This window comes from Centroberyx affinis, unplaced genomic scaffold (assembly GCF_046629955.1).
Source record: "Centroberyx affinis isolate AG114_WGS23_722 - 3 ecotype Tasmania unplaced genomic scaffold, CSIRO-AGI_Caff_v1 ptg000951l_1, whole genome shotgun sequence".
NCBI lineage: Eukaryota > Metazoa > Chordata > Actinopteri > Beryciformes > Berycidae > Centroberyx > Centroberyx affinis.
This window is the reverse complement of record NW_027279525.1, coordinates 20,444-44,263: the sequence shown is the minus strand read 5'-3', so window position 1 is coordinate 44,263 and position 23,820 is coordinate 20,444. Positions and strand designations below refer to the sequence as shown.

Here is a 23,820-nt window from a genome sequence, read left to right as displayed (position 1 = left end):
TGCGATTGATTTTGCAACCATAGTATCTGGTCAGCTAATCACTTAAACCAATCTGATATGCCCAATAGCTAACATTGTGGCTAGCAGCTGTATGTTAACAGTTACTATGAAAAATTTGTTTGCTGGCTAGATAATGAGCTAACAAAGACAAAAACACACTTTTTAGGTTAAATGAGCTCAATATGCTGTCATGCTGTGATATGGGAGATAATGGAGATAATCGTTTTATTACAAAACACTTTGATTATGCTGCACGAGCTGTTCTAGATATCTAGGCTTATCTAATTTGGCCACCTCATAAACCCAACCACTCAAAGAGATACTTCTCTTCTATGTAGGACTTTTACATAAAAACATGAAGTCCATGAAACATTCCACTATCCATCTCTGTCCCAGATGCTGATGATAGAGGTCTAAGGTTTCCTCCTTCCCGCCACCTATGCATCCCTCCCACACCATCCATTCTTCTCTCACCCTGCACACAGACATCTGATTGGTGGTCAGCGTGCCGGTCTTATCAGAGCAGATGACAGAGGTGCAACCAAGAGTCTCCACAGAGGGCAAACTGCGGACGATGGCATTCTTCTTGGCCATGCGGCGCGTTCCCAAGGCCAGGCAGGTGGTGATGACTGCAGGCAGACCTGTAGAGAAACCGAGGAAAAGAGGGATTGAAAGATAGATAGGGGGAGAAGGAGAAAGATGGTGAAAAGAAACGGCCAGCAACAATCCCCACTTTTCCATCTATAATAATGAACTCCACTGACAAAATTACTATCCTTTGTAGAAGTCCCTATATCTATCTTGAAATATCCTTACGATGAGAAAGTCAATACTGCAGGATTTTTCAACCAACTTTTCTTGGGGTTCGAATGCATTAGAGCAGCAAAAATGTAAAGCATGTGGCTACACTTGTATAGCTCTCCAGCTTACCCTCAGGGATAGCAGCTACTGCCAGAGCCACTGCGATCTTGAAGTAGTAGACAGCCCCGCGGATCCAGGAGCCTCCGTGGACAGGATCATTGAAATGGCCAATGTTGATGATCCACACAGCGATGCAGATCAGTGAAATAACCTTGAATTAAATAACATTTTATTATAATATTAATAGCAATCAAGTAATGATAATTGAAATCAACATTTAAAGCACTTTGTCATACATTTGTCCCCTGCTTTTCTTGCCTGTCAGCTATTTTCATTTATAACAGAGTATAATGTCACTTTAGATAGATTAAAATTCATTCATACCTAAGGGGAAACTGCATTTTCATGGCAGCACAGTCAAAAAAAAAAGTCACCTTGGATAGTTGTTCTCCAAACTCATCCAGCTTCTGCTGCAGCGGTGTGCGCTCCTGCTCTGTTGCTGCCATCTCATCTCGGATCTTGCCAATCTCTGTGTTGACGCCTGTGGCCACCACCACACCAACAGCCTTGCCAGCTGCAATGTTGGTGCCCTGTGGTACAGAAGTGGAGGGCAGACGGTAGAATACAGGACATCTATGCATTAAGCTTCTGGATATAGGGGTAAATCTACTTAAGCAGCTATTTTCAGGGATGTGTCAAGAACACACAGAGAGGAGAATCAACATGCAATAAGGGGCAACACATCACCTGAATCATTTCTAAACAAATTTAGGAAACAATGGAAACAGACACAGCATTAACATTCACTGTCACTGTTAAAATCTCATTTCCCATATTCGGCTGGTAGGCTGGAAGACTAGTGGCACAGAAGATGTAATATCTTCTGTAATCAAAATGAGCACAAATGCACTTGCAACAAATTAAATTACCAAATTGATAACAGAATGCTGAGGATATTTTCAGCTGTAGAAAAGTGTCTCCAATTTTTGTATACCCTTCACAAAGGTATGCACTTTTATTGCATGTTTTATTGCATGCTGGAGAGAGAGGAGGGGAGGAGATAAATATTAAAAGCCGGTATGACTCTAAAATAGAAAAGGGGATGGGAAGAGAAGTGGGATGACAGAGGAAGAGACATTAAGAAGAGGGTGACATAGCCGAACACTGTGGCCTTTACAGTCAGACACTCAGAAACAATGAGAAGAGGCAGGGATAACAAGGGAAGAATAATATTGAATCGCCTCAAATGGTCCTCTGAGTCACTCACAGAGAAGAGCATGTTCTTCTTGTCCTGGTTGACGGCACGGGGGTCAGGCACGGGGTCAGTGTGTTTGATCACAGAGACCGACTCTCCTGCAGGAATAAGAAAGAAAAAAAGATAACATATGAGAGAGGGAAACAGTAGGAGAGGCGTCCTTACTCTGTCTTTACACAAGAGTGGTAGTGGTGATGGTTGGTTGACACTTAGGGCAGATGTGTGTGAAAAAGTCTTTGCAGCTGATCGAGCAAGCCTGCCAATTACCAAATACTGCACCGCCGCTGACTTTCAAACCCCATGGCCGATGGTGTGCCTGCACTGAGTGTGTGTGTGTGTGTGTGTGTGTGTGTGTGTGTGTGTGTGTAATCAGCTGTGAGAGGTCTCCATTGGTCTGATGGAGTAAGGCAGGCAGTCTTTGACAGACTGTATGGCCATGAATGGGGAAGAGAAGAGAGGAGAAAAACAGCTGAAACACTAAAATATCCCCTGGAATTTGCTACCAATTAAGGCAGTGGAGCAAGACAAGAGATTTAAGGACTAGATTCACATAAACCACTTCTCTCTGCATTATCCACCTTTTGAAAACTCTCTCCCTCCTAATCTTCTATCCCTAAATCTACCTCTCTGTCTAATTATCCATCCATCCATCCATCTCTCCTTCCATCCATCTCACCCTCTGTTCTTTTTGTTTTTGTATTGACTGAACAGTAATGACTACTGCACATAATGAGGGACTGTGCATCAAACAGAGCCAGGGAAATTATCTGCTTATTCTCATCCTACAGTGTCAGGGTCGATCAAAAGAGGCAAGTCGGCCCCAGAGCTATTAATTGGCACGATGCAAACACAGGCGGTTGAGAAACAATGTAAGAGTAATATGTCTCTGTAAATGTAGAAATGTATAATGTAATGTGTGTAAGGAAGGTATTGCATAAACATACAAAATATAGAATCAGGTATAATGGACACAGACGGAAAAGACAGAAACATGGACACAGGCAAACACAGGCAGACAAACAGGCTCTAAACAAACCAGAATTTGGCTTTACCTGTAAGAATAGATTGGTCTACCCTTAGTGTGGTTGACTTGATAGAGGACAACCGGATGTCTGCAGGCACTTTATCACCAACTGTGGACAAAAACAGCACAACGGAGGAGACACTTAAGTACCTTTTGAACACTGAAATAAGTCTGGAAATTGAACAGACTACAGATGGGTGAATACCTTCTACAACTGGTTAGACTTACCATGAAGATTTACAAACACAAGTGACTATGGGTAAAAGTGGTAATACTCAAATTTGGTGAGATATGCAGGCATGTAAATATTCAAGATTCAATACGTTATTGCTATACCAACTTAAGCTAGTTGTTAGGAATTTGTCTCAGTGTGCTCATAATAGAACAAAATTAACAAGGACCTCAAGCATAATATAACATAAAATACAAATGATAAAATACACAACAAAAACACATTAACCCCTCCCACCCCTCTGTTAAATGTCAGATCTGTGTCAAAGAAATACAGTTCTCAAAATTGTAGCATCCTATCACGAAATGAGTAAACACTGTAAGATAAGGCATGCGCAAGAAATCACCACACCCACCCTTACCACTTGCAACCAGAAACATTTGCAATGTTAATCCAACTCATGCTTCTTCAGAGTAATAAAATAATCAGACTCAACGTATTTGTTGGAGAGAAGCTGAACACGAGCCATGCATCAAAAAATTATTAATGTTCCACTCAGCTCCTGCACAGGACGGAAATAGATTGCTGCTCATTCTTTCCACTTACTAAGAAGGCTTTAGTAATGCCCAGTAAAACAAATGTACAATGTAAATATCTCCCAAATTTCCAAACAAGTCTTGCTGTGCAGAAAACGGAAAAGCACGAAGGCCTATTAAAGCCACTGACATTTATTAGCTTTATTAGAGAGGGTATCAAACTGTAGGCTTCCTTTCACATGCAGTTTGCGGCCAGTCTAGGATGATAAAAATAACTGATAACAAGCTTTCAGCTGAGAAGCTTGATTGGAAAAAACATTTTAGAGCTAGGCCTAGCTCTGCTTTCAGATTATATTTTACCTTTTCAGTTTTCATTATGTATACCACTATGGGACAGGACGGGAAACAGAAACAAAATCTCAACAACAGGAATCAAAAAAATATTATCCCCTTATTTACAGTCTTACGAGTGAATTTAAGTCTCAAAATTGTTTTAGAAATTATATGAAGAAATTGGCCAACTGTGGGTCCCCAGAGCAGCCAAATTTGGTGGCTGACTTTTCATGAACTGCTATAGAGGAAGACGCAATGGAAAATGCAAATCTTGTGCCAAAGTGAAATATTACTTTCAGCTTACAGCAGCAGACGTCACACAGCTTGAAAGGGTGAAGGTAAAAGCAATATAAAGCAATGAACCGGAGGCTCTGAAGAGATCCCTCTGTGGAGAGGGGAGAGTGGTGACAGACATGTAAACCAACCCTTAGGCCTCTGCAGTGCCCTTCTGAGTGGAGAGGAAGAGGGGGGAAGGAGGAGCAGAGAGAAGGGGAAGAGGGATTAGATGAGACCTGCGAAACGCAAGTCCAAAAATGGGAAAACTATTTTGATCAGTTGTACAACATGAGCTGCCGGATTGTGTGGGGGGTGGTGGTGTTAAAAACTTCAGTTTCAAGGCAGGAGAATCCCCACCACGTCACATGGATTGGAAACAGAGTATGCGTCCTTGTCGTAATCACTGTTCATTCATTCCCGCCATTCTCATGAGTTTATAATTATAATGGCTTGCAGCCATTAGTGCAGAGGCCGAAGTGAGGAAATTCCACTTGAGAAATGGGTAATCAAAACCACTACCAATCACTGCACTGCTTCACAACTTCCTTACATCTAAACTATACCAATAATACAGTTCAATGTTATTACAGTAAGTAACACGTGGTAATGCTGATAGGCAGAGTTCATGTTAAGTGATAATGCTCCTGGACTGTACCAGCTGCAATACCAAATTTGGTCCTCTACTTGACTAGAGGCTGTCAAAACCACTTTATCATCACCTGCCTGCCTTCAAAATATTTCAGCCTTAACAGACAGGAGACAATTAAGAAGATGAACAAGGATGAGGCAGGACACAAAGAAAGAGAGAGGAAGAACAGAAAAAGAGAAAAGTCACCGGTCCGGACATATTAAAGATTCAAAGCCCGATGGGAATCAACCTATAAAAAGCCACTGTGAATAGAAAAACTCTAACCCTCAAGTAATAGTGGAATATATTCCCAGTATGCACCTAGGGTTGGTAAAGAGGGTCACAGAGAGTAGACCAACCTACTTTCACCGACAATGAGAGCAGGGTGGCAATAAGAAGTCTCAAATAAAACCTGCCTACAGCTTCATTTTGTAGCAAAGAAAGGCCTTTCAATTTATTTCCTGATCAAAAACAAACTTAGGTATGTTGTGAATCTTCATTTCCACTGGCAAATCGTGTTTATTGTCATGACAAACCCGCTTCTCCTGTGGATAAAGAACCTATTAGGTTTCAAAGACGGGAATCCAGCATCAGCCAAGAATAACTCAATAGATACAGACGTTCCCTATCGCAGTAAAGTAGGTGGTCATTAGTGATACTGCTGTCACACAACTCCACCTTTGATGCTGCTCTGGCTTTGATAGCCCTCACTGTCTCTTTCCACTGTAGAGAAAGGCCTGCCATCAGCCTATTAAAAGTGAAGAGGAGTGAGATTAACGCTATCGGCCTATTTTACAATGCAATAACACAGTGCTGTTGTCAGTTCCTGTGAAACTTGTACTGTTGCTACAAACCACTATTTTGCAGGCAAAGAAAACATTTATTTTGCAATTACCTAGAGCAGTATGCTGCAGTTACTCAATATATGCAGCTGTTTGAGCTCATAGTGACATTATCTTCTTTTCCATCAAACATGCTCTTTTTAGCTCTCCGTCATCTTTCTGGGAAAGATTGAACAGCCTCCAGGATAAGGACCTTTTCTTCTCCCTTGTGAACAAAGGATTTTATCTTTGTTATCCGTTCCCTTGAGTGAGGGACAAATGTCAGGCTGCGTACACTTGAGCGATAACTCTCCATCAGCTTGTAAAGGCCAAGCCGTACCCTTTACGCACCCTATCCAGGGTCTGTTTCCCCACCCCCCCCACACCCCCTTACCTAACCAGGATATGAATCCCCACCCCACCCAATATCCACTTCATTGCCAACATCTGCCTAATTCATCGTACAAGTCTCAACTCTATTACTTTGTGATGAATCTCATGAAATGCAAATTGCAGAAGACAACTTGACCTCTATAACAAAGCTTGAGCATCACAACATGAAGCAGCACACACTGCATGTTAAAGTTAGGACCCGGGCAAAAGTACAGATAGTCCTACACAGCACCCATCTATTCTACATGGGGGGGTCCAATGAAACTTCAGAGGCCTAAGGGGAGATGTTTATTTTCTCTCCCAGGGACTCCCTGGTGAGCTAGCACGTAGGCTTACACCCCCCTGGGTCCTTTCAAGCAGTCCTCCAGTCCTCAAGGGACTCTCCCACTGTTCTCATGAATGGAAAGATCACAGAACCAAAACACAGCTTACACAAACACACTGTGTACTCCATATCATCTGTGTGTAGTGGAACAATCCCTTATGCTTTTAATGTGAAAAACTGGGTGAACTGGGTTTTAAAAAACAAACAAACAAACAAATAAATAAATAAATAAATGGAGGAAGACGTCTGAGAAAAGATGTGATTGAGAGGCGGAGGAAAAAAGAGTGAGAAACAAGGACAAGAGGAGAAGACAGGCAGCAGAAGATAGGCAGAGACGGATGGCTTGGGTTAGGACAAAAGACAGACTATCCTACACTCTTTAAACAGAAGAGAGGAAAGAGTGGCCATCTGGAGCACAAATTATTTATCGGATTGAATCTGTACCCTTTCTAAACGTTACATCCTGTCTTGCAGTCTCCTCCCCTAGGACACAACGAAATGAACAGTGAACATTTGCCCTCATACTGTGGTGAAGATAAAGCCACAAGCCAGGAGGGGTTGAAGTGGTCAGTCTCACACACATTACACAACCGGGCTACATACATCCAGCAAGAGTGAACCAGAGGGAGAGAAGGCAAGTGAGAAAGAAAGGCCATGCTTGTTTATTTGATTCTTTATGCACAGGATGTTGTTGCTACAAGGGTCAAGGCCATCACTGTGGCAACAGAGTAAGTAACTCTTGCCCAGCAAGGAGCTGCAAGCTAAAACAAAGGAAGGAGAGAGAGAGAGAGAGAGAGTGAGAGAGTGAGAGAGTGAGAGAGTGAGAGAGAGAGAGTGAGAGGGGGGGGGGGTTGCATTGAATGTGTAAGGAGTGAGAGAGCAGAGGATGGTCACTGCTGCCTTACTAGAGAGCTGGCAGGAGATAAAAGCTCTATGTTTTCTGAAATCTCACAAACTCTTGTTTCTGAGACCAAACAGTGGCTCAGTGTGAATGGCTCAACTGAGGGACAGTGAGTGACTGAGGGAGTACAAAATTAAGTCAGAAAATGAGTGTGTAATGAGAGAAAACCAGGGAAAATAAGAAACCTACCAATGAAATGGTGATGTGCCAAAAACAAAGTGCAATTTATCTAAAACTTAAAAATGACATCCTTGGCTCTAGCAAACAACTTCACAGTGCCTGGAGGCCGTCCCTGACTTCATGAGCTGCTCATTTAGTGCTCTAGGGGAAACCAATGGGTTTGGGAATTGTTTGGATTTTATCGATTTCAATTTATTGATTAGATTATTTTTTTTCCTTTAAAGTTTTTAACAGTAGGCTATATTGTAGATTAATAGGCTTGCAACAGAAATACTTGTAACTATTGGGGAAATACAGTGGATAATACTGATGATAACTCATGATACGTAAAATAAATAAATAATGCAATGATTACATAATAAATATGATGTCAATACTGCAATCTGCCTAATTCATAAAGGGGACTTAACTATGGAGAAGCAATGTTGACCCATAACAAAACTTGGTGACAGTAGTCACTGACATTCCACCCACTCTCCAGTCATTTTCACATTTCTAGGTGAACTAAATGAGTTTATACATCCTGCGGGGGATGTGGAGGAGGAAGAGTCTGTAAATTGTAGCTGCTCAGCTATCTGGTAAAAATATATAGTGGTAGAATATATCCAGTCAAAGTTATTTACTTGCAAGCAGGAGGAGATAAGGTACAGGATTTTTCAGTGTGAGCTTCTTGTAAAGGCTGTCACATGAAGTTAAGCACATTCAGTGCACAGTGTTGGGACTGAGAGACCATAAAATTAAAAACATTCTCTCACATTACATGCTGAAAAAAATACTCCATCATGTTTGATGTGTTATCTCCCTAGCAGAAAATTGTTTTCCTACACTGCAGTGTTTCTCCTCACCCTCAAAAGGTTAAATGAATTTCATTCCATGTAGCTTTGAAAAAACAGAAACGCATTAATCTAAGATACCTTATCATCACTTTCTACACAATGCAAGTGATGATGCAACTCAAGTGAAGCAATACAATCCCATGCTAGAGAGCTACAATAATGCAACTAAAACCCGCCTGATGAAACCATACGATTGTTTGAATTAATACCAAGAACCAAGTCAATTATTGTAAAATCTATCCAATGGTTTAAAGAAATTTCTGAATGCTCTCTAGGGTTTCTGGCCCTTGGTGCAGACAGTATCATTCCACTTTATATCAAATAGTTCACCACCACTGAAGTGTTTATAGCGCCCCTGAGGGTCACTAAGCAGCGCTCACAGCTCCACTTTCCTTGCTACTTATTCTACCTGTCATCAAACTGACTCTGAGGTCAAAGTCTGACGGAGGCTCTGAGATAGGATGATGTTTCCCCCCCAATTTTTTTCAATGTTAAGGTGGAGGGGTCTCTGAGACAGCATGTGGACCATGCAACATTTAAACTCTATAATAACAGCAATACAAATCAGGGGTTGACAAACAGGTCAATTTTCCACTGGCAATCTGGGCCAAAGGTTTTTCAAAGTTACCGGCCTGAACACTGACACAACTGACCTGTTGGTGTATCAGTATGTTCTGAGGCTGCCGCTTTCAGACAAGTCTAAACTGTAATTCAGACAGAGCGAAAACAACTGAATAATGACGACACTGCTGTTATGATTGTGATGAGTATTGTTAAAGAGCTTTGGGCACTGCTGTGGGTCAAACCCTGTACATCTATCCAACTTCTGTCTCTTAAACAGAGGTGCCTCGCTAGGAAAATCATGAGTAAAGACTGCTATTCATGATAGCAGGACACTATTAGCTTTAAATATGTGCATTTGATAGGCTGAGTGCATGTTCATCATTGATAACTATTACAGTTCACTGAAAAGTTCCATATAAATCAGCTTTATATGACACTAATATTATGCATAATCGATACCTTGGGTTCAAAAAAGAAGTAATTTCTGTCTTAAAATACACAATCATAAAATCTATATGCGAGACAATTTTGTTACATAAGACTTGACAGAATTCCAATGAACTCTCACTTCACCCTTTGCTGTTCTATGTATGTATGGAGCCATTGTAAACATGCTCACAGAATGATGCATTGTTAATGTTAGTATGTTGTGCAAACGGTTGTCGGCATGCTACATGCTTGATCACGAAGAGGAAAGTGTTTCCTGATGTCATTCTGTCATATAATTTCAAAAACCAACGACAAAATATAATTTTTGTTTACTGGCCATCAGGCCACTATCAATACTTACTGGCTGGGAGCTTTGAGAAAACACTGCCGGGCCCTGTGATGTCCTGCAAATGAAATTCTTTAAGGTGGGGTGCAGCTCAATAAGCTGGGTGGCCCATCCTGTCTATTCAATAGTGGCAGGAAAAACTGAGGCAGGGTACTGTGGCAAAGTGTAAAGTACAATGTACTAACACACTAACACAAACGTGCATTATTTATAAACCATAACCTTTGAGGACATTGTGTATGGGACGGAAAAGGTGCACTAATTGAACAAAAATGTTGGTAAATGTCTTAGATCGATGCAGGTTGTACCCTTGTCTCACTCTCTTTTCTCTCTTCCACCTGTCACTATGACATCTGTCCTGAGGCCAACTACTTCTTTGAATTCACTTAAGCACCAGTCTAGGCCACTGATTAGAGTTCTCAAATTGTACCGGCAGCTACTTTTTGGGCAAAAAAAAGTTTAAAGTATTAGCCAAATTTTTCAATATACCTTACTGATACCGCATCGTCAGTTGTGCTTATTTGTGAATATTCTTGATAGTGCCTCACTTCCTTGCGCATGCGCACCATCAAAGTCGCTTCATTCCCCTCGGAGAACTCAATGCATTGGCTGTGTATGCGCCAATCAATGGTCTACAGCTAAACAGTAAAGTTATCAAAAAACAGCTTGTTTCAGTGTTGTGAAAAACGGGATTACATGCCATCCGCATCGCCACTAAAACACCGTCTTCTCAGCTGCACCGGCCTCTCAACACTGTGCTGGCTGAATAATGTGACGTGACTTAGACTTGAGGTAACGCTGGTTTGGCCGGAGTTTTCATCAAAGATGGTTTATTTTGGGAAGTGGAATTATTTTGGGGATTTCTTGTGAAGATTTATTTTTGTATTCTAAAGGAACCTGCATCTATTTTATTTTTGGTCATAAGGAAATTCTGGAGTTTTGTTTTTCTTTACTCTTTTCTTTAACTGTCTTGAACTAAAGAATATTCTAATACAAATGGTGGGCAATATCAGACTCTTGTGTGTGTGTGTGGTGATTTTGTTTAAAGAATATTCATTTTGTCTATGGGTGCTGGTTTCAATTGTTACACAGGTTTTCCTGGGTTCATGACATGTTTAATAATTTCATGGGTCCATTGTGGGAGGTTTTGACTCTTGACAGGCTGCAAAGAGAGCACTTGCGGGCCTGCATGAAGATTACAATAAATGGGCCTCCTGTGGCAAAATTTCCATATCATGATGCCAAGGTGAAATTTTCCTCCAAGCCAAGGAAGATAAAATGCAGCAATTAATCATGCACACTGTGTTCATGATGTGCTAATGTTTTGCAAAGGTCATAGGTTACACAGCTTATTTTTATGCAATAAATGCAGCTTATTAAGTCATCTTCTCCTTGTGATCACTTTGTTTTAAGTCTTGAATATACCGAGCGAACAAAAATTCGAATGAAAATATAAATTGCAGACCGCCTGCTGCGCCATCTGACCGAAGCCGACCGCGCCAATATGCCATCCCGCACGCCTCGTCTGTTTAGGGTTTTTCCGGTGCTTACCACCAGGCCTGAAAAAAATTCTAGGGGAAACACTGTGTTTGATGAGAGGGTGTGCTGGTTTGGTTGAGCTTGTTGATGAGAGGGTGTGCTGGTTTGGTTTAGCTAAATTGCATAACGTCTGACAAGTGAAGTCTGCATCACGTTTTTCTGTTTGCTGTAGAGCTGTGTGTGTTAGTCGGGGAGGGAGGGAGAGAGAGTGAGAGACAGAGAGAGAGACAGATGGAGACAGAGACTGAATGTAAATACAGAGGGAGAGAGAGTGAGAGACAGAGAGAGAGACAGAGGGGGACAGAGAGTGAATGTAAATACAGAGAGAAACAGTGAGAGTGTGTGTCTAACAAGAGAGATGAGAGAGACAGAAGGGCAGAGAGCTATAAAATGAAGGAGTGGAGTGTGTGTTCTAAGATAGATCAGATAGGTTCTATAGTACCAGTGCACAAAATACACAAATGACTGTCAGCTTATCTTTAGCTCATAAAATAAACAGGTATGGAACAAGGATCCATAGATTAAACAGTAATGTGTACCTATGTTTCTTTTCCTTCTTCAAAACTGAGTAGCCTACCTGAATCCATGAATGGTCTCATTTGTCTGATCTCATTTTAAGTATACAGCTGTGAAACTGCAAGCGTTGAGAAAAAGGGAATGATGAGAAAATTGCTTGGTGTATTTCTAAGTTCATTACCTAACACTTGTGTGAGGATCAGGTAGACTGGCTATGTTTATCATCTCTGTATCTGTATATAATAGAACAGTCCAAAACTAAGAACTCTGACATTAATCTGTTTTGACTGATAGTGTCTTATTTGAATAGTACAACAGATGCCTGTGTCATATGCTCCCTTACTACAAACCCTTTGCCTATAGAAAGTGGCAGTGTGGCAGCTACATACAACAGGCCTTAGAATTAAGATTCAATATAGTAGAGCATCAGAATGTGCCCATGTCCACCAAATCAACCTCTCATGACAAAAAAAAATTCTCTGAGAGAGCATTCCCCAGAAAAACTCCAGCTGGATATTTTTCCATTCCACTGGCGACTCCATGACCAAAAGGAGAACCTTGCCACTGATGCAAAAGGAGGCAGGTGTGTCACTTGGGACTCTGACCGGCAAGACAGACAAAAACAAAACGTGGTCGATATAGGCTGCAGCGAAACACAGTGTTCAAGTAACGCAGCCAAAAAACAGCATGAGCTGCGACAAGTAAACAAACAGTCTAGGGAAAATTATGCTTCATGAAAGCATCTTTGTAAGCCTATGAGAGAGGAGGGTGGGTGTCTTCAGGAGAGTTTGAGACAGCAGTTCTTAGGTCTGACTCACTCTTCACAGGGGAGGAGGGTATGCGCATGTGGTGGTGGTGGTGGTGGGGGGGCATGCTAAATCCCACTGTATACACAGGGAGAGGAATGAAACATGCATATCATCAACACAGAGGCAGACACACACAGACCCATATTAATACACACACAACACACAGAGCTCCACTAACCACTTGACAACCTCTGCAGGAGCATCTGAGCTTATGATGGCAACATTATCACAGCTCTAAATCTAAAAGTACTCTGAGGACGTAAACCAGATGCCTGCTGCGACACGACACTTCACAACTTAGCATTACACTCATACATCATCGACCCTCTTCATGCTTCAACTTTGCACTGCTGGTATATTGGTGGGTTTCTCCACCTATGCATACACACTCATGAATTTGCATGCATGCACGAGCACACACAAACTCACTCACATGCAAATAGCTCTTCAGGTGAGTAAACCTAATTTACTATGGCAACTCCTTTAGATTCTGTTCAATTCATTTGGTGACAGATCTGTGCAACTTAAACCCTACTATTTATGTGCATACAGTGGCCAGTACTGCAGACAATGAATCACGTGGCTGTGATTCAGTATATAAAGCATGCAGACAGGCTCAATAGGTTCAGTTACTGTTCAACTGAAATGTTCCAGTGGGCTTGATAGTTGGTGCCAGATGTAACTGCATCACAAAAACAGTTGCTCTCTTAGGATTATCTACAGTGTCTTTATCACAAATGGCAAAATAAGACAGTGATGAGAGGGGTCAGAAGAGAATAGCAAGTCTAACATGCGGACCACAAGTATGCAAATAAATGTCTGTCAGATGAGAACAAGAAGATGAGGCTACAGCGGGCACGTGGTCACCGAGACTGGACAACTGCGGAGTGAAAAACGCCTTTAATCATCTCAAGATGGTGTCAGAAACATGTCAGAGACTTTAGTGTACTCCAGTGTCATACACAGGACCAAGATCTCAACCCTATGGAGAATCTTTGGGATGAGGTGGAACACAAAGGTCTCAGCATGAATGAGCCTGCAGGAACTGAGTGATGCCATCGAGTCAGCATGGACCAAGACCTCTTTCAGCTTCCGACATGGGTATAAATAGAGACTAAGAACTCTGTTTTGTGACCCTATTCTTCTGACCTTGCCTTTGGGAAGAACTAAGTCTTTTCTGGGAAGCTGGATAATTAAGACAGGGTGAAAGAAAGAATGAGTGAAAGAAGGAAACAAAGCGTGAAAGAAAAGAGTGAAATAAGGAAAGAGTGAAAGAAAGAGTGAAAAGGAGAAAGAGTTCAGAAAAAGAAAACACTGAGGCTAGACGGATAAGAGGAGTGAAGAGCAGTGACGCAAAAGGCAAAACATATGTGGCCAATTCAAGTTGAGGTTACCAGAGAAGGGGAGATGCGCAGGAACACAGCGGGTAATTCAGGAATTCTCTGCTGATATTTGGGGCCACTGAACTCTTGTTTCATTTCCCAATTCTGTGTCAGACCTTTACCCTATTATATCAAAAACTAGACCTACCCATTTTCACCCACACCTATCTCACTCAGGGACTTTATCAGGAACACAAAAAAGCAAGAAAGCTGTGTGTCCAAAATAAACTGATGTCCTGCATCCCTGCTCACCATCAGCATCACTCAGACAACAGATAGCCTATATTATATCTAGCAGCCCTCTTGATTCACATCTCCCTCTCCCCTAGCCTGGCGTAATGGCTTCAATCAGGAGCGCAGTACCGAGGCTGCCATCTGTGGCGCCATCTTGGATCATTTTTATCCCAGCATCTTTGCACTCTGCACCATTGTCCTGTACATAGTAGTTAAATGTTTAGGTTTACCTCTGTTCATCTTGTGATCCTTGTTTTTAGCTGTATATTTATTCTGTGTTAGTACATTGAGAGCAACGAAAAACCGGAGTCAAATTCCTTGTATGTGTACATACTTGGCCAATAAAGCTGATTCTGATTCTGATCACTTGGTACTGACATTATTGTAGATTAGACAGGAGGGATGAGCGGCACTGGGTTCAGCTGTGTGTGTGTGTGTGTGTGTAGGAACTGTGTAAAGAGTACATCACGATAACCGCTGATGACTGTGTTTACAGAAATGATGACCAATGTTAGCAGTGCATTCTGAGTGCGTCTATTACCGAAAGCACCTGTCCCACGCAACAGGCAGACCGCGTGTTTGACAACAGCTCCGGCCTGGCTCGAGTCCTTCAGTCACAACAACCTCAGCTTGTTGTGCCACCTAACCTCATGCTTACAGAAACTATTAAAGTCATTTTTTCCGCACTGAAACAAAGAAAGACTGGAGCAGGGATGTACAATGCACGTAAAAAATATTCAATACATGCATAAATATTAATCCAATCATATGTCTACAACTAGTCTATAGTGAAAGGTATTTTCTGGTGTCTGCTGTCCACTACAATACAATTATTAAAAATCTACAATTCTCTCCCATCACTGTAAAAAATGAATGTGACTTAAACCTTGCTAGGACCCCTTCTGCCAGCAAACCAAAATTAAGAAGTTCTTCAACATTTTAAGGAATTGTCAAGTCATCTTGTTTTTCAACACCAACACTACCGCCATTCAACAATGTCACTTTCACTGTTACTGTCACAGCAAAAACTATAGCCACATTCACAAAGGGAGCGGAGCCAGTCATAGTACAGTGTGACATGGGAGGAGAAAACACTAACAGACAATTCAATCTTCATGATTTTGACTGTCAAATCGGTAATGTACGTTTCAATCAGGACCGCCAAATCTTGCACAGCTGGCCAGGTCTCCCCGATTCCAATCAGATGATCATTAGCACTCCCAGTTGTTATGATAGCCACTACAGAATGAGACATGAGTGACAAAACATAATGGGGAAAGAGAATGGGGAGAGACAGTGAGAGAAAATTAAGAGAAAGGAAAAAAAAGGAGAGAAGGGAAAGGGACACAGAGAGAGCAAAAATAGAGCACTTCACCGGAGTCAACATATGCAGTTGGTAAAGATGAGAAGATCATCTGACCCCCCATCTTTTTTCCAAATCAGTTGGTTGAATAACACGTAGTCCAATAACGTCTCAATAACATATTCCCCAATTTTGTTTCGGTTATCATTTTTTGAGAGATTGTAATTACTATTTGCTTATCATGAATTTAGACAACATAGTTACAGTGGAGAGAGACAGAAAGGACAGGGCAGGGAGAGGGGCTGACATGCAGCAAAGGAACGGGCCGATTCGACCCATGCTGCTGTGATAAGGACTTAGCCATAATGGTACGCGCTCTACTGGTTGATCCACCGGAGAACCGCCACACACAGACATTTAACCCATGTCTAATTCTTAGCCTAGGGCTAATGATTCACACAGCATTCTTCTTAGCCCAGGGCTTACAAATCTGAAGGTACATGCAACCTGTTTGCATGAATGGCATGCGACTGGGTTACCGCTATGTGCCCCTCCACAGCCAACTTGTAACAATTATTTTACCGCTATTGTGGCGTTATGTAAAAACTATTAAAGGATATTGGTTAGAGAGAGAAACAGAGAGCATAGATTTTAAAACGAAAACAGAGGCTTATTTATCTTTTCAACCAGTGGCAAGCCTCCAAGATGCTGTTGTTTGTGTCTCTGATTACACTTTTTTATTGCAACAGGTCCCATCCAGTCTAGGACGCCCGTGTTTTTTCCATCCATACGCAATCCATACAGTCCATACATGTCTGTACATACATAACTCCATCTCTGCCTGCAACCAGGTTAGGTGTCTTTAAGATGTTTTATTTTCATTTCTTTTTTTTTCTTCCTTCTTTTTGCTTTTGTCTGCTGTCACAATAGTATAATCTTCCATGGTAATATAAACCATGATAAAAACACTTGAGCCCAGGAATGCCACAAAGCATTGCTTAGCAACACAGTCTTCTAACCCTAACAGCCAACAGATAACCCTGTTTTTAAATGATTTTCTGGGGATAACCCTGAAAGTCGGAGATAACCTTGCTCCAGAGCAGGGTCAGCTGCCCGGGGCTAAAGTCGGGGTTATCCACTGCAATTTGCCTGTGTGAAATGTTTCTTAGCCCAGGGCTAAAAGACAAGTTAGCCCGGGGCTAAGGAAGCCCTAGGCCCTGTGAAAAGCCTCAAGGAGCCAACAGGAGCAAACCAAAACTCTGCTTGGTATAGGCTTAGATGGCACTGTGTTAAACAAGAAACTTTTCCATCTAAATAGAAAAAATTATATCAATGCAAACCTGTATGGATATTATCTGAAGCATGCAAGCTTTGAACTCCTTTACATGTTTTAAATAGAAAGTTCAAGGAAACTGGCAAGGAAGGTAAAGAGTCCAGACAGTTGTCTAAAAAGTATGAGTTTTCTTCCCTTTGAGCTTCTTCTGAATGGGACTTCTACGTTTGAATTTATTGTCTGAGGGCACCCCTAACATTTTTCAATCAGGCATCTTACCAGCCACCTCCACGATGTCCCCAGGCACAATGTCCCTGGCCTTGATCCTCTGGACACTCTTCCTATCCTGGCGGTACACCTTCCCCATCTCTGGCTCGTACTCCTTAAGTGCTTCAATGGCATTTTCTGCATTTCGCTCCTGAACAGTAGAAATAAGATAAAAGGTTAAAAACAAGTACATCCCAAAGAAATGTTAAACCTTAAGCAGGGCTGGCTGAAAAGGAAGAATAGAAACAAAGCGCATAGTGCCTACACTGACATGCTCTTGCAGTTACAGCAGAGTAATTCAAACTAGACTGATGGAGTTAACATTGCATATACATTGTGGGGAATAAAGAGGTTGGCTAAGTGCACATGACCATTGGTTTAGAGTAGACAGTTGAAAAGGATGCCTCTGCATTGGGGCATGTTGTAAACGGCTAAGAAAAACCCTGAGAAAATGGACGGGGAAAAAGCTTTTCCCTTGGTAACATGGTTTCCATGTCAGATGTGACGAAACAATAGACGTCAGGGTCATTCTACCCTGGGACTTTTCTTTACCCTCAGCATGACATCTGAATGTGCCATCAGATAAGACCAAAATGGCATTTTTCTTTCCTCCTCCCTTTGCCTTTTCATTTCCACCCCAATCATCCTCCACTTGTACTTTACTGTATTACAGCTGACTTTTCCTAGTCTGATTGATTGTCCTCAGAAGGAACAGGGCACAACCCTGGGACAGCGTGTCCTTTTAGAAGGGATGGCAACATGGAGACAAAGGCATTAAAAATGGCTGCCAGGCAAGGTGAGAGTTACAAGGTTGGAGGAAGGTAGCAAAGGCTTGTAAAACCTTCAGTTGCCTTGAATTCAGAAGGCAATTCTAATTTAAACAAAAAATTGGATGGCCTATATCAAGAAAGAGGCAGCAGCTAGAGCCTCCTCCACCTCTACACCATCCACACAGGCTTTGTTTGCATAAACAATGGCAAACAGCCTGCCAGTGAACAGCTCCCCATTTACACAAACCTCAGCAGGTCCTAGAGTGAGCATAAAATTTACAAGACAATCCAGCAGAGCCGTAAAGCATTTCACAGAACAAAGCACTGTACCAACTAGAGACACTTTCTCTGACAAAGTAAACTGTGTGAAAGATTGTTCACAAAATTAGAGCTGTGAATGTGGTTGGTGTGAATTACAATGATGGGGATTCCTTTTCAGTGGGGGTTTATTAGACATTTACCCTTAGGAACACTTGCACATGCAGAAAAACACTTAAAACCATAGTTAGAAAAATAGCCTTACTCAAGACCTAAAGCCCCAGCCATGACCTTTCAAGCCCCATCCCCAGGGAGGAGTTATTTCATCTGCAGATGTTAACCAGAAATCATGTTTCATTGGTTTCCCGCTTGTTTCACACATATTTGGAAATTTGTTCAGGACAAGCAAGGGGGAACACATGTATAATTAGCAAATGCACAAGTGTGGCTCAAGCAAGAAACCGGTTAAACATAATTTCTGATAAGGGATGCACATTTAAATTATTTTCTTTATTTACTTTGACTTACATACAGCACACAGAAAAGATATAACAATATATGAATATAAAATACCTAGAGTAGTAGGGCCACCCTTTGCCTTTAAAAAAGCTTAAACTCTCCTGGAAATGCTGTCGTACAAGTCCTGAACTGCCTCATGTTGCTTTAAAAACCTCAGTTAAAAAGTGGTGATTTTCAGATCTCTTGTAAAGCTGACACACAGTGTTAATGGGGATTCAACTTCATATGTCTCGCCTGGGTAGCTGCCTTTGAAATTGTGCTTTTGTTACTTCAAAGTTGGGTGTCCCTTTTCATGTTGGGTTCCATGTGTACATACATCTTATCACATGCCTCTCTCATCCCTTCCCAATGCCCAACTACACTTCAAGCATTTCCTTTTGCCTTATTCAGTTACTTCCTCTGTGCAGGTATTTTTAACCGGTCCAGAGACGTGAAAAAGTAATGGCTCCCTCTTGGGAGCAATTTAAACACAGCAATATTCCCCCAAAAAGATCAGCGCTACTTGAGGGATGCGTTGAGTTCAGTTATACAAAAAGCTTGATCATTTGTTGATTAGCTTGATGAAGTTAAGCGTTAACCTAACATTCATTTTATCACAAATCTAAATATTTATTCCAAAATCAACAACTTTGCCGACTCCTTTCCCTTTACCTCTAAAGCAAACCACAATCAAGCAAAATGCTAAAGGATCATCAAAGGATCGACAGTTCCATATCTGACACAAAGACAAAATATTACCATGAGGATCTGGTACAGAGGGGTTCTCCAAAGCTATGAAGTCTCCAAGACAAACACAGACATGTCCATCAAACTCAGCTATGGGGTGGCAGATTTATCCCCCTTGGAATATCCCACTTGTAGTAGTCTCAGCCAAGAAATTTTATTTGTAAAAGATTCCAACCACGATAATTATTCGCCACTAAGCTTTATTGGTTGCTATGCCAACTCTTATGAAAACCAGGGTGCTTGTTTTCTTCTTCTTTTCCTGTGTTTTTTAGTCTTATTTATACTACTTTGGTGAAAACTTTTCAGGCAGCACACATTCGTTGGTAACCAATAATTAGAAGCCATGTCCCTTGAGGATATTTTTCACTGGGATTATTGGTACTTCAATGCTGCCGATTTCAGTGCTGCTGATTTGTACCAGCCAAATCACCACCGTACCCATAATCACAGTAAAGCATGCAACTCACAATATCTATTTTTGTAGAGACATAATACAATGACATTGCAATAAATGTACTGGGTCTATCCAGCCAACTGGCTTTTAAGTGCAGTCCTTAATATTGTAAAACTTAAGTAAGCTCCTCCTGAAGCCCCATCACTACTCTCTCCATCCTTCTGCACAGCTACTGCTGTAGCCAAATATGTTGCTATGAGACAGTTCAACACTATTTACTGAACTGCTTCGTTGGGCTCATAAATCTAACACTGTCATCCACAAGGCCGGTGTAAGGAGTCACTATGCCCAGCTATCATGACCCACTCCAGGGTAACCTGCTCCTTCCCAGATTGTTCTGAAAATGATTGGAAAGGATGCCAGGCAGAAAAGATGGCAATTAGTTTCCAAGACTGTTCCTGCCTGCCTATAATTAAGGTGTACACTGACAAATCAATAACACTTCTCAAAGGAACTGACACTTGAAACCTTCAGGGCAAGCCAGGATTTGGCAGACACTCTGAAGCATAAAGGCATAGAAAACACCTCTACACCAACACGATTTCAGAAAATTGCATTTGTTTTCCCCTTTTTCTCCTGAAGGACCATTGGGGGAGTCCTGCTCAGTGAAAAGGTGAAAGTTAGGGTTTCCCAGGCCAGCTAGGCTAATGAATGGAGACCAAAATATACCCAGGGAGGAGAAAGTAGAGCAGGCAAAGGTTCCACTGTGACTGAGAAAAGGAAGACAGGAATATATGAGATTGGTCTCTCTCTGCCCTGAGGGTCCAATGGGATATGTGATCTATCCTTAGCCTGGATGGGGAATGCTATGTAGAACTTGCTTCTTTCATAATAAAATCTAAAAATATAAGCCTTTCTATCCATTTTTTCTTTCCTCTGCATGATTTTATTTCCTCTGCATGACTCAATTTTCATAAACCATCTCGTAGATTTCCTGACATACAATAGGTGCAAACTCTGAAACTGGAAAAAAAAAAAAAAAAAAAAAAAACTCTAAAAAAAAAAATTCTTGAGCTGCTCCTTCAGGTTGTTTCTGTCCCTGTTATTGATGAATAAGTCTGTTATGAGGAACAGCTGGGGAGGGCTGGGTCAGGTACCTAAGCTCCAAAGCTCATTAGCCATTCAGCATCAAAGTGACACACCTGCCCTGATACAGCTGTCCATCTACTGCTACTCCAAGTCTGTTAAGTAGATTTGGACTGAGTCTCCCAAGTAGCTCTATGACGAGCAGTTTAACAGAGAAAAGAAAATAAACTGTACTAAATCACCTAAGCTGTAACCTCAGAGTACAAAGACTAAAATGGAAAAGGCCAAAGTCCAAGATGGAATTTAGATAAGACTTTGCTTCACTCCTAACAAACAGCTATCTAATGGAGCACTTGCACGTAAATCACAAGTCAGTTGTGTTGAGTACTTTAAAGACAACGTAAACACTCGTGTCCAACTCCTGGTTATTCCACTGACCTATATTGCTGGAAAATTACACAGCCTACTACTTAGTCACAGTAAGCCATGACAAAGCAATTATCCAGTCATTTCATTTGTCCAGTAAATAATTAAGATAGAGTCAATTCCCATTGTACCATAAAAAGAATGTGGAAGAGAATAAATTGGCACAGTTCTAAGCTTGGACCTATTTTTGGCCGTCTTTTTGTTTGTGGCATTTCTCTTCATTTTCTCTTCTCATAACGTCTGTGGATCTGCTAGGGCAGGCAAACATTTCACTGGCAAAGTTGTCATGGGGATTCCTCCCAAGCCCCCTTTCTTGCATCCAATCCCTGCCTATTTACGTCAGGGGAACTAGTTCAGTGTCCAATCATAAGCCAGTATTCATCAATGACTTGATTGACCCAGAAATAACCTAAACTGCACTGCTGTGAGAGTAGCTTCACTGCCAGGTGTCAATTTTAAATTGGCAAATTTAACCATTTGTCTCCATTTGCAAGGAAAATGTTTATGCTGAGTATTCAGGAAGGAGTATATAAACATTTGTTTCAAGAAAAAGCCTGATATTACCTGAAGATAGTATGCATGTAAAAACCATCTTTCAACACTGTTAATCTTAATAAGCAAAATTAACAAGGTAGAGGTTAGAAAGAAGTGAGTGTTTACCTGCCAGACTCCTACAATGGCATTTGCTATGAGAATAAGTAGGATAACAAAAGGCTCCACAAAGGCTGTGACGGTTTCCTCTCCCTCCTCAAACCAGGCCAGCACCTACACGCAAAAGAGAAAAAAGAAATTAACAATAATCAAAAGCATTGGAAATAACTATTAATACTTCTTTGTGAGATATAAGGCTCAGTGAAGTCCTGGGATCAAGCCAAAGAACAACCCCAATATGTATTCATCTTCTGTTCTTTTAACAGTTAGGCTTGGCTTTACAGGCTCGTCTTTGAAACTGCGCTGCTCGATTTCCATGGACCCTGTCATTCTAGCTACTGAACTAGGAGGCACCGGCTTTAACAACCACAGTTAAAAATCCACTGCATTATGTAATAAGATAATATCAATTTGATGTAGCCAACCATTTAAAGTCATCATGATCATGACGCATGGAGCAAATGGGAGGTTGAAATGTCAAAGACTATTTTAAGATGCCTGTCCATTTACTGGCATCGGACAACTAGTTCTGCAAGTGTGGAGTTTGCCTCCATCTCCAAAGGTTCAATGAAACTCAACAAATTGATTAACTGTACTTATTACTCCACTGGCAAATGTAGTTCTTTAAGTTTCTCTGTCATGCTAGTGTTAGGGTACAAGTTTCTGATATTAAAAAGTAATTTAATCCTGCACACTGTCTATACTTGCATCAGGTAAATCTTTGTCTGATGAAGGTTCTGTGACCAAAACGTCGTAATAAAGCATCATGCAAGTGTAGACAGTGTGCAGGATTATATTTCAGTAGCTGTCTCTTTGGTTTTTTCTACGCACCTGTCACTAAAAGACTTAGATGTGCAAAAGTTCTTTTTTCTTTAAACTCAGATTTTTGCAAGGAAGTGTCACTGACATTTTGGCACTCAGTGGAATGCATCTCGGCCAATCATATTACTTGTTTGGCACTACCTGTTGTATAGCCTAATGCAACATAATTCTGTTTTTTTCCTAGTGACTTTGGCATGACAATAGCTAAAAAGCCAGGTGAAACTGGAATATATGATTTCGTTATCTGACCATCACCACACACAAAGAAAATGTTCAACCTCAACCAATGCTTAATAAATAGGGCGTGATATAGAAGCATAAACTGTTATAGAATCAAAATATATTGCATAATTTTTGAGGTTTGACGTCAAATTACCTCAAAGGCTTTGTTTCATGGTAAATAATCATTTTTTATCAAAAATGAGCAATATCACAGTTGCCACTGTGACTCCAAAACAGAAAATGAAGAGTTGTAAAATAAATGCCTCTGCCTTAATTTGACAGACAGAGCTCTCAAAATAAGAACAAACAGTATGTGACAGCTAAGGAGGAGATTGACACATTGCCTCCTACAGGCAGGCATCAGCATCATTCACTTTCAGTCCTGGTCAGTACTTTGTGTGGCTTTAATGAAATATGGCAGATGATATTACATGACAGCTATTTGAGCTTTGAGAAGGCCTGAATGACAGCTCGTCATTCCTAATGTTATTTAATGGGCATAACAACTACAAGAATCTGAAAACAGTTTAATAATTCATATTAAAATCAAGCCCACTTCAGCCAATATTACAGTGAATGGGCTAACTGTTTTAGAAAATAGTGTCAGAGAGACTGAGAGTGTAGTAGCCGCTTTCTACTCATTTGGACTCTATGCCAGAGGGAGTGAAGTGTGTCAAACCAAATGCCAAATGCCCCCCCCCCCCCCCCCTCCTCCCCCTCCTCTCCCCTCCCCGACCCATTTA

The 23,820-nt window shown here is 41.3% G+C and overlaps 1 protein-coding gene across 3 annotated transcripts in view; it reads right to left on the bottom strand.

The window, feature by feature from the left end:
• atp2a2b (ATPase sarcoplasmic/endoplasmic reticulum Ca2+ transporting 2b) overlaps positions 1-23,820 on the bottom strand; it is a 40,165-nt gene that overhangs the window by 13,677 nt on the left and 2,668 nt on the right. For 2 of the 3 annotated variants that reach the window (XM_071522092.1, XM_071522093.1), the window contains 7 exons: positions 22,043-22,147; positions 17,216-17,354; positions 3,169-3,249; positions 2,129-2,214; positions 1,296-1,451; positions 931-1,072; positions 475-641 (listed from right to left, as the gene is read on the bottom strand). In XM_071522092.1, the coding sequence (XP_071378193.1) occupies positions 475-641; positions 931-1,072; positions 1,296-1,451; positions 2,129-2,214; positions 3,169-3,249; positions 17,216-17,354; positions 22,043-22,147 (876 nt within the window). The remainder of the gene's footprint in view (positions 1-474; positions 642-930; positions 1,073-1,295; positions 1,452-2,128; positions 2,215-3,168; positions 3,250-17,215; positions 17,355-22,042; positions 22,148-23,820) is intronic. The other variant, XM_071522094.1, reaches the window with a different exon arrangement.